This window comes from Epinephelus moara, chromosome 19 (assembly GCF_006386435.1).
Source record: "Epinephelus moara isolate mb chromosome 19, YSFRI_EMoa_1.0, whole genome shotgun sequence".
NCBI classification, from domain to species: Eukaryota; Metazoa; Chordata; class Actinopteri; order Perciformes; family Serranidae; genus Epinephelus; species Epinephelus moara.
Window position 1 is genome coordinate 8,940,577 of NC_065524.1, and position 11,811 is coordinate 8,952,387.

The 11,811-nt window shown below is 39.7% G+C and overlaps 1 protein-coding gene across 1 annotated transcript in view; it reads left to right on the top strand.

The window, feature by feature from the left end:
- Window positions 1-3,883: 3,883 nt before the first annotated feature.
- LOC126406597 (cationic amino acid transporter 2-like) overlaps window positions 3,884-11,811 on the top strand; it is a 22,123-nt gene continuing 14,195 nt past the window's right edge. The window contains exons 1-7 of the mRNA XM_050070966.1: window positions 3,884-4,007; window positions 4,280-4,665; window positions 7,402-7,557; window positions 7,662-7,827; window positions 9,288-9,424; window positions 9,600-9,822; window positions 10,266-10,402. Coding sequence (XP_049926923.1) covers window positions 3,997-4,007; window positions 4,280-4,665; window positions 7,402-7,557; window positions 7,662-7,827; window positions 9,288-9,424; window positions 9,600-9,822; window positions 10,266-10,402 — 1,216 coding nt within the window. The 5' untranslated portion in view covers window positions 3,884-3,996. The remainder of the gene's footprint in view (window positions 4,008-4,279; window positions 4,666-7,401; window positions 7,558-7,661; window positions 7,828-9,287; window positions 9,425-9,599; window positions 9,823-10,265; window positions 10,403-11,811) is intronic.

The following is an 11,811-nucleotide window of genomic DNA, read 5'->3' on the forward strand; positions in this document are numbered from 1 at the left end:
TGTGTGTGTGTATGTATATATGTATATATGTATGTATAAACATTTGCATGCAATTGTATACTACAGTAGGCATGTTGACAGCTGCTTGTAAACACTCACATTGATGTAAGGGTCCTTTCCTCCTTTTCAGCAGGAAAATATTGTTGAATTTCTAGCACTGAAATGCATTTTTGTTCAATGAAGAGAACCAAATAAAAAGAATTGGATGCAGCGTTGGAGGGCCTCATTCATTCCTATTAAAGTTGCTCAGTGGCACATGAAGCCAAAATGGTTCAGCTGCTGCTTATAAAATTATCTGGATCACTGACACTGCCTCCACACTGTGCAGCCCATAAAGCGGCCGCACTAAAGAGTTACCGCATCCGAGCCAACTACTTCCAGGTTAGCACTCCACTAACTGGAATGGGGGATAGAAAATGATTCAATTGTGCTTCTCTTCTAGACTTGACTAGACTGAATGTAATAAATCCTGATAGTGAAACAAGTCATTTCGTTAGGGTTGTGATGCTCAATAAATTGTATTTAATGACATCTCTTTTGCCAGGTGGAAAAAGTGAGGGAAAAGTCTTTTTGGACCACAGGACATCACTTAATGGTGTTCTGTTTAGTACACTGTTTAGCTACTATGAAAATTGGCTTCAGTGCCTGGGGGCCTGGCTTACAGCAGGTTGCTTAGAGCACTGCGCATTGACTTGATTGGCAGATGAGAGCTGGAAGAATTTCCAAAAAGGAGGACCAATAAAAAACATTTGAGTGCGTCCTGCCAAATGGATGAAGCCTGTCTGAATATAGAGACAGTTCATTGTAAGCCATCCAAACCTTGATGGTGTTGCACTGAAATTTGTCCCAACAGCTTTACCATAATAAGCCGATAGAAGGCATTCCTGCATGACAAAAAGATGCAAAGCAACAAAATGAATGTTATATTCTACATATATGCTTTTTAATGACGTACTTTTTTCTTGGTAACTGTAACCAATTACAATTACATTTATTTTGTATTTTGATTATGTAATTTGAATTATGTTACATGTAAATAGTTACTCCCCGCGCTGGTAATCTGTACAGCGAACACCTCTGTTGTCATGAGTGCAAAATGGAAGAGCCATTTTATGCTTTAACACAGGGGTTTCCAGCCTGTTGGGTAAGTGACTGATGCTTCACCCTGGATACTCTTTCATTCCTCTATCAGCATCCTCACGGAGGACCTCCCCACCCAAGCAGCCGTTTACCAAATGGGAAATTGTTCCTGGGTAGGGGGTTTCCATGGTGACCAGCCTCAACTTCTGATGTGTCAAGCTTACGCTGCACAGACAGATGCAGGCGCACACACACACACACACACACACACACACACACACACACACAGGTGTGACAATGTACGGTGCAGTGAGAGCAATGTCAAACAGCATTGATTTCCCCCCCACTGCCAAGATGAGGTTAAGAAATTGCTTTAGTACACTGCTAACAATTACCACTCCATTAGAGCAGATAGATAGTGTAGAGAACAACTTTATGGCAACCCAGACACACACACACACACACACACACACACTCTGCTGGCTTCCTGCCATCCACACCATCACCAATACTACTACTGCTAACACACATACACATCAGTGTGGGAGGTGGGTGTGCTAGAGAGTGATTGTATTTATTTGTAGGTGATTTTACAGTCACAATGTGCATATTAATTTAGCGGGCTGAATAATTAATAGTCAGTGAAAAGCAAGGGCATCCCTCACACACCCCACAGTAAGAAGCAGATGGAGGAAGGAGGGGAGGAACAGCCTTTATTGAATTATCCACAATCTTTTATCAAATGAATGGAGGATTATTCTGCCAGATATGGGAGAGAAAGAGTGAAATGTGGAATTACATTAATAAAATGAACACACTATAATCAAAATCTTCATAATAATATTGACAAAGTGAAAATGACAAGCGTGCCACCAATCTCTGCCTCATGAGCATAAGGAAACAGATTGCTCTTCCTATCTTCTCCATCTTCCCTGATTTCAAACAGAATTCCCTCCTTTTCATTGGCAGAGGGATTATGTCATCGATGGAGACGTGAGAGAAGACAGGGGTCTGCAGACACAGCCATGCATTTCTTCTCAATACTTGTGCTGCCATCTTGTGATACAATGTGCGTATTACAGGTTAGAAGTTCCTGACATCATAATTTTGTGTTAAACAAATTGCCTGACGGACACTTGCTCATACCTTCACAAAAAAACACAAAAAGAAAAACACACAAAAATAAAATGAATGAAGAAAACTTTCTTAGACTTTTTTTTTAATAGTATTTCAACTGGTATAAGAAGTGCAAGGGCAGACGGTAGTCAGGGTTTGGCATCTCTAGTAAAATTATCTCTGGAGAGGAGAATACAGTTCATGCTGTGAAATGCTTGTTTGCCTTTTTTTGGCATCTTCTATAACTATGCACAGTATCACCAAATGGCACAGGCATATAGCACAAATTACTGCAAGGTTAAACTGGCCCATATTGATAGCTATATTTTATATTTTGTCGTCCATTTTGTAATAACTGGTTGAAAGAGTATTTTCATTTGACCATCAGTTGTGTTGATTCATTTAAGTATTTGCTTTTTTAGCATGCTTTCAATGTTTTGTGAGTGTGAGAGCATTTTGCAAACTTAAATGTGTCATTTTGGCCAGAGACGTCCGGATTAGGCCTGTGTGTGTGAACTGTTTTGAAAATGCAACCTCTAAATGGACCAATGTGTTCAAGGGAACAAAAAAAACTGTACGGTCTGGAAAATTAGGTTTTCATCTCTGGCATGCCTTGTGCAAGCATCGTAAATAAAGAAAATTTAAACATTTTGGAAATGACTTAATTGATTGTATATTCTGTGAAAACACAATGAATTGCAGTAATGATATGGTCCACAATGGAAAGATGATGTGCTAATTGTGTTTAGAGTTTTAAAAATGTGACTATACATTGAACAAAAGGGTGTTAGTAATTGTAAAAAAAAAAATTAAAAAAATTCTAAAGTAGAAATTTCTATTTAAACTTGTCATTTTGAGTGTCTCATATGCACATAAAAACCAGATGTGATAAAATACACTTTCATTAACACTTAGCAGTATTAAAGGCAACCAACCATCACTCCCAAAACTTTGATTTCAGGCACTCTTTCACATTCATCCTAACTTAAAGGTCCATTGTGCAGGATTTAGGGGGATACATTGGCAGACATGGAATATAATATTTGTTCATTTTACGTAGCCACTTCTTGTAGCCCAGAAAGGATAAACCAAACACTGGCTCTAGATAGGTCCATTTACATTTTTGCATCAACCACTGTAGTTAGCAGCCCCCAAATGGAGTTGTGTCGTAAAAACACATTTTTTTAACACTGAACTGCTTTATTCAGTGTATTCAAAAAGCTGAGCACACATTAAGCTATCAGAGAAAAAACACATTTTAGCACGCATCAGCAGGTGCTGGGCAATGGCAATAAATCTTACACACTGCTCCTTTAATTTAGTGTCAATCAGTTCCAAAAATTAATCAATGAATTCAGTGAAAGTGAAAAATCATTTTTTTCAATACTAAACAATAAAACTCATACAGTATTGCAGGACTATACAATATTGTCACACTGAAATATTCGTGACTATTTTCAAGACATCTATAGAACATTTTCCATCCCTATTACATTTGTTGTTGTTTTTGTTTGATTTGTCATCTGCCATTTCTCTACAATGCAGCACATCTACATGTCAACAGAATCACTGCACTGCATGTTAAACTGATAGAGAAGCAGAAGATCTCACTCAGGAGGCCTCCACCTCAGTGCCCTGATTGCCTTAATTCATTTCAGGTGTGGACCTACAGCAGGCAGCAGGGCTGGTGGCAGTCTGCTGGCTGCAGGGTGAAAGGAGCTTCCATCAAACACCAGCAGCGAAGGACACGGGCTGCTTTTCACTCCATGTTGCCTGCAGTCCAAACACACTGGCTCAGACATGGCTCACAGGTAATGTTTCTTTACATCAGCATCACATCACTTTGCTCAGAGCTTTGTTTAATATTACGCTGAGGCTTTTGCATCTCAAAGTATGAATTTATTTTGGTTTTCATTCTGAGTTGTTAATTAAGAGGCATCATTTTACCCAGGTGGCAAGTGCCGATTATTTGAACATCGGCCAAGTAATGTCTTATGTTACTTACCAAACAGTGTTTCCTTAATACCATATTTACACATATGTAATTCTTTTATTGCCTTTCTTGTGTCTGATTCAATGGCAGATGTGCTGATTTCAGAATCACTTGTGCCAAAGTGTTACGGTTAATTCGGAGCCTGACTCGTAAGAAGCCTCTGGTGCCAGAGGGTGAGGAGTCTAAATTCTGTCGATGCCTGACCACCTTGGACCTGGTGGGTCTGGGTGTTGGCAGCACACTCGGAGCCAGTGTGTACGTGCTGTCAGGAGAGGTGGCCAGGGAAGTGGCCGGCCCCAGCATTATCATCTCCTTCTTGGTTGCGGCAGTGGCTTCAGTATTTGCAGGGTTGTGTTATGCTGAGTTTGGAGCCCGGGTCCCCAAGACAGGCTCAGCTTACCTTTATAGTTATGTGACTGTAGGAGAGGTGTGGGCATTTGTGAGTGGCTGGAACCTGCTGTTATCCTACGTTATCAGTAAGTAAAACACAACAAAGGTATACCACTCTGTGTAAAGTATTATCAACAAAATGAACATAGGGTATGAAAAGTAAAAGTATTCACTGTGCAGTAAAATCTTCCCCTATTGTTTTACAATTATATCATTTGTTTTGATTTAATATTACTGCCGCATAAATGCGTATGTTGCATTTTACTGCTGTAGATGTTTAATGTTGTGCTCATTTTAACTCCATACTGGTGGGTACTTTAATCTACAGCAATGCATCATATTCTCTGTTGACAGAACCACAGATCTCTTAAAAAGTCAACTTTTCATGCTTTGTGATGATGCATTTTCCAGCTGATCCAAGAGGGTTTTTAGAGTTTATTTAGCTTAAAGAAGTATTTCACTGCTGGGCAGACGGTGTTTTTCATAAAACTTGACTGTCTATGCAGTAGAAAGATGCAAATACTTTTGAAATTTGTGCTGAGAAAACAGAGAAAAAGGACTGTGGCATTTGCTCCTGCTCAAGAGGTAGCAAACCTACAACTACCAGCATGCATGTCTGTAGCCTATAGTTAGGCTTTAGCTTCAAACTCTCCATCTTTATAACCTGATTTGCTGCTGAGTGAGTTTGACATCTTGGCTACAATGACATGCAAAAGTTTGGGCACGCCTGGTAAAAAGTTCATTTACTGTGAGTAGTTATGCAAGTAGAAGATGAACTGATTAGAAAAGGCATGAAAAAAAGATGACATTTCTTCAGTCTTTAGCCAAGATAACGTGTCAATTTAAATCTTATACAGTTTCAAAATAACATAAGGAAAAGGGCCTGAAGCAAAAGTTGGGCACCCTGCATGGTCAGTACTTAGTAGCGCCCCCCCTTGGCAAGTATCACAGCTTCTAAATGCTTTTTGTAACCAGCTAAGAGTCTTTCAATTCCTGTTTGGGGGATTTTCACCAATTCGTCCTGCAAAAGGCTTCTAGCTCTGAGAGATTTTTGGGCCACCTTGCATGCACTGCTCTTTTGAGGTTTATCTACAGATTATCAATGTTAAGGGGATTGTGAGGGCCATGGTGAAACCTTCAGTTTGCACCTCTTGAGGTAGCCTATTGTGGATTTTGAGATGTGTTTAGGAACATTTGCATCGACAGTTTAATTCCACTTTCATTTGAAATGAAAGACCATTCCGATTGAAAAATGGTCATGTAAACGGTCATTCCGATTGAAAATTAAAGGGAAATTTTGGTTTATTTCAACCTGTCTCCTATCGTCCTAAATTTGTTTCAAGTGACTAGTGACGAAAAATAATAGTTAGCATGTTAGCCGTTAGCCTAGATACAGCCGGGGCGCATAGTAGCGTCAGACCTGTTAAAACGTAAGTGAACGGGCATACCTTCAAGTGCAAATTTAGTCCACTAAACAAGCTTTTTTCCACAAAGACCGCCTCATATCGTTAGGATAAATGTCAGAGAACATATAGAAAACGACATCATGTAAACGTGTTGTCTTACCTTACCGGTGTGCTGCCAGGTTTGTTTATTCCTCTTGCTCTGCTTTCCAAAGCGCGGCGTTTCTAAAGAAAGTCTTCTTCAGTGACACACTGAAGAAGACTTTCTGTCGAAACGTCTTTGTTTCTGGTAACGCCACCCAAGTTGGTTTATTAAATTTACCAAAAGGACATTTGTGAGTGCTGGCTTCTTTTCTTTTTTTCAGCTGTTTAGAGGAGCCCATGGCTGCTGATTGTTGGGACAAGGTTTTAGGAGTCAGAGTATTTATAAAGCTTTGAAATTTGCATCATCTGACCTTTCCTAACAATGACTGTGAACAAACCATAGCCCCAACAAACTAATTATGGTTTGAGACCCTGGTAAAAGGGGGTCATCCCATTGTTTCCAGGGTTCTATGTTTCCAGGGTTCTATGTTCCCCACTTAACCCTGCAAAAAAGCTTCTATGTTCCCTGCATACACAAAAAGGGTTCTATGTTGGTTGAGCGGGCAACATAGAACCCGGGAAACATAGAACCTTTTTTGCAGGGTTAAGTGGGGAACATAGAACCCTGGAAACATAGATACGCTCCCGGTGAAAGTTGTTTAAGAGCTCAAATGTCTTGGGGTGCCCAAACTTTTGCAGGGTACTCCTTTCCTTTTTTTTCCCACTTTAAAATTGTAAGAAACAAAAATAATACACTAATCTTGCTTAAAATGTTGAAAAGCATGTCTCATCTCTCACTTCATGGCTTCTGGGGATCAGTTCATCTTCTACTTACTTAACTATTCACAGTAAGTGAGATTTTGACCAGGGCTGCCCAAACCTGTGCTTAGCCACCGTATATCCTTAAAACACATATTGTAGACCCCTCTGTCTGCTTCTATCACTTTTTTGTTTTTCCAAAAATGTGATATTATTTCTTCAGAGAGTGCAATTAGTTACAGCGTAGGCTCCATGCTAGCTCCAACAGCTTGAAAGACCATCGCAAAGGGGCGGGGCTTAGCAAAGGGTCAATTGCACAGTATATTTAATTATCAAACCGCAAACACTGTCATCTGTAATAATACAAACCTCTTGATGAACCCTTAACATTGGGATTTTTTTTACCATCCATCCCATATGACATTGTGGCATTGGACAAAATCAGTCCTGAAGGTTTTGATTGTTGAATTATGTAACTGTCAGTTTTATGAGGGGACATATTTTTTAGTCATCATTTCTGTGTGGTTGTAAAAAAGGATCGATCTAAATGTCAATATACTTTCTTGTTCTTCCCAGGAACATCTAGTGTTGCGAAAGCCTGGACCGGGGCCTTTGATGACCTTATCCATAACGTTATTGCTGAAACTCTAAGAGAACATACACCAATGGATTCACCTGGCTTGGCTCCATACCCAGACTTCTTTGCTGCTGGGCTGATAATGCTCCTCACTGGTAAGATCTGCAATTTTATGTAAAGGCTACGAGTAGAAGATGTAAAACATTCTACAAGCTGAAATTCAGTTAATATTTTTAATACCTTTTCCTCTGAATTTCAGGTATACTTGCTTATGGTGTGAAAGAGTCCATGATCGTGAACACAGGTTTTACTGCAGTGAATGTAACTGTATTGGCTTTTATTATCATCTCTGGCTTTATAAAAGGAGACATCAACAACTGGCGCATCAGTGAGGAGACTATCCTGAATGCAACTCGAGACATGGAGTAAGATCTCTTCTTCTAAACTTATGCTTATTTTGGATTCAAATGATTACCATTCCTCAGGTTCACCTACAGAAACCTTGTTATGACTTTTACTTCCACAAGATAGTCAAGTCAGCACACCTAAACTACTTAAAAATGTTTTCTCTCCTACATCTAATATACTGTAAACTCCAATTGTCAAAATGACATAAAAACTTGAAGTGAGGTAAAGATACTGCATGAGGTCAAATGGACACATGCTGGTGTCCTAAAAACAGTATGAAGCTCATTCTTGTAGATTGGCCCTTTGAAAGTTCTCACATTCAAATCTGAAAGCAAGGGCATGATACACATTTTGCGGTTCAGTGACTTACACTTCCTGTAAATATGTCCATCCATAAATACACTTAGAAACAAGAAGGGAAAAAAACTCCCCTTATAACTGCCATAACCACCCTCATCAATCGAAGCACTCCTTCAAATTAAAGCTGTGTATTTGTCTTTTTAGGGAAAAGGAACTTTCTTATTTGAAGGACAATGAATCGCCTAACATACAAAGACACATACATTAAAACAGGATTGTTGTGGAACTCAAATAATGAATTGCAAAGGGTATTAGTCTATGCACATCATATACTTAGAAATATTAATTGTTAAATAAGAAACCAAAGTATATTAATGTGCAATTCCTTAAATCCCATATTTACAGTTTTCAACTGTATTACTTCAACAGTATTTAGAACTACTGGATTTTAATTAGGACTTTTGCTTTTGGTGTGCCATCCCAAGATTTTCAGTGACCTCATCTGGCCATCCCTATGAAGATCTTCTGGGGGCGCCACTGCATGTACCATCTGTTTATTTCCACATTACAAAGGCTCACAATACCTCATCAACATAGTTCTGATATTCCTTGAACACTGACATTGTCTTCTATCCATTAAAATAGTTAGTGACCCTGTGTTGAAAACCTGTAGACATGCAAGCAAAAAACTGTTGTGCCTGGGGGTGGGGGATGATGGGGGCGCAGTTGTCTCAATTTCATTTGGGGAGGGGGCCATGGTGTCAGATTTGAAAACCCCTTGTGTACAGTAATCCACAGATATAAATGTCTACCACTTTGATACAGGCTGTAAACAACTGTTGAGTACTGTGGATTCTGTGAATTATCCAGAATAACCAGGACATTAATTCTGGAGAGACAAGTTGCCATCTAGGATTTCTTCAGTGCTTTGAGGGGCACAAACATTGGACAGTGGTTAGTGTCAAAACCACAGCAAATAAGACGCAGAATATCTGCATGAATAGATACATTTGGTCAAAGCAGAAAAATGCTTTCATGTATGTTCTTAATGCTTTTGAATGTTTTTTTAGCTGCTGCCTTGTTAATAGGGAACATAGGAGAATTCATATGAGAACAAAATTAAATTCCTCTGAGTGAAAGCAATCGATAAAGGTTTGTTCTTTTTTTCCTTGTACAGGAACCTTACATTGTCACAAAAAAAAGCTGTTGATTTTGGCGTTGGGGGCTTCTTTCCCTTTGGCTTGGAGAGCACATTTGCAGGAGCAGCAACTTGTTTCTACGCTTTTGTCGGATTTGACAGCATTGCCACAACAGGTACTGCTGAGTACAATATCCTGGGATGAATAGGCACCTTTTTTAAACTAATACACAGGATATAAACAACTGTTTATTCCAAAGCATTTCAAATATATTACCAGGTATTTTATGTCTGCAGTAGTATTGCCCCAGATAGAATGCAAGAATTAATCCTATGGACTTACTCATTCAGGGGAGGAGGTGCAGAACCCACAGAAGGCTATACCTCTTGGGATCATGGCGTCCCTGCTCATCTGCTTCTTGGCCTACTTTGGCGTGTCAGCTGCTCTGACACTTATGATGCCCTACTATCTGCTCGACAGCCACAGCCCTCTACCTGTGGCCTTTGAATATGTTGGCTGGGAGCCCGCAAAGTATGTTGTGGCTGTAGGATCCCTCTGTGCACTCTCAACAAGGTAATACTCTGTAGTCCTATACATAAGGCTTTCAGGACAGGGTTAAGGTAACCATTGCAGCCAATTTTGGTAGGTAATATTTGACCCCTGGGAGAAAAGTTGTGCTAAGGTTAAGGGACAGGGCACAGAAAGACATGATTACAGGGATCAGCATTTATATTTCTCAGAAATTACTAATTGCATGTCAAAATGTGAAAATACTCTATTTAATGTAGTCCCACCCCACTTACTATAATTTACACACTTAATAGTCAGATTTTTAAAACAAATGGTTGAATTTTAATAAAGCTAGCTGTGTATAGTCTAGCAAACTTTTCAGTGTGGCAAGGTCTGTTGATTGCTTGAATGTGCATATGTTAAATGGGACTGAATGTCTAACCTAGTTGGTGTTGGAAAGCTCTCCCTTCACTCTTGTGAAATGGTGGTTTTGTTTTTTTCCACAGTCTCCTGGGAATGATGTTTCCAATGCCAAGAGTGCTCTTTGCAATGGCAAGAGACGGCCTGTTTTTCAAGCCTCTTCGTTACATGAGCCCCAGGCAAAGTCCTGTCTTTGCCACACTGTCTTCAGGAGCTGTGGCAGGTAATCCATTCGCAATTACACCTGGAACTTTATGCAACTATATGTCACAGAGAGGGATTTAGACAACTCTTGGGTTGCAAATATATGTATAAAACAGATCACAAGATTTGTTTTGGGTAGATCCCACAACGTCATGCTCATAAAATGAAACTGCTGAGCAAATGCTGCCTCTATTGGTCAGTTTTTTTTGCAACCTAAAGAAAAGCCCTCCTAAAAAAAAAAAAAATAAAATAAACCAATCAGTTTAATCGTACACTGTTTTTAGAATACTTTCAATGCTTTACCTTGCCATCAGACAGCCTTTTCCGACAGGACACTGTCAAAAATTTACAGAGTTGTTGGTCTACTGCTGCTGAAGTTAGTGTACAAAGGCCCTGATACACCAGGATGATGGTCAGCCGTCAGTCATTGCTGGGCTGTTAATGAGCATCTGTTGCCCCCTGGTTGGTGCAGTGTGTCCTGCCCTGTTGCCCCTTGTTGGCCCCCAATTGCATCTTTTTTGGGCTGAGTCAGCATATTGAGTCTGCAACAGTGGAGCCAGTTGCTGAATGAAATCTCTCTGATTGGCAGTTCAGCTCAGTGCTTGAGAAGAGAAACAGACTTGAGGAACGCAAACAAAGAGCTGAAGTCAAGAGGGAGTGAGCTTGAAATAGGCCTAAACTGGTTACATAAGGTAGCCATTGAACTCTTAAACAGCAACGTTACGTGATGGTTTGTGTTATTGTTCACTGGTGCTCAGTAAATATGCTCTGTTCTTTCAACATTGGATTATTTTTTTTCAATGTGTTAACTAGCTAACTAACATCAAGACGGTCTTCTGGTTCTCTCTTTGAACAATGAATACAGACTTCCTCCATCTGCCGGTGTGGAAAGTTTTTTCCTCTCACGCAGGTGCAGAACCTATGTACTGATTGGCCATCTGTTGTAGTCTTTGCGGTGTGTTCATGTGCAACTTTGGCCAATGCACAAGAGACCTGAGGCATCGCACCAGTCAGCTTTCGTTGCCACTAGTTCTCTAAAGTCAGTTTGGTGTGTCTGGACCTTAAGGTAAAGCGGAGAAGATATTCCAAATACAGTGCACACTTAAACTGGTATTACTTCTTTTGTAAGGAGGCTAAAATATGTATTGCTGCAGCCCTTGTCCACAGCAATACATTGCTTTGCTCCAGCACCAGTAGATTTAGTTTCAGTATATACAGTGGTGTGAAAAAGTGTTTGCCCCCTTCCTGATTTCTTACTTTTTTGCATGTTTTCCACACTTAAATGTTTCAGATCATCAAACAAATTTAAACATTAGTCAAAGATAACACAAGTAAACACAAAATGCAGTTTTTAAATGAAGGGTTTTATTAATGAGGAAGAAAAAAATCCAAAGCTACATGGCCCTGTGTGAAAAAGTGTTTGCCCCC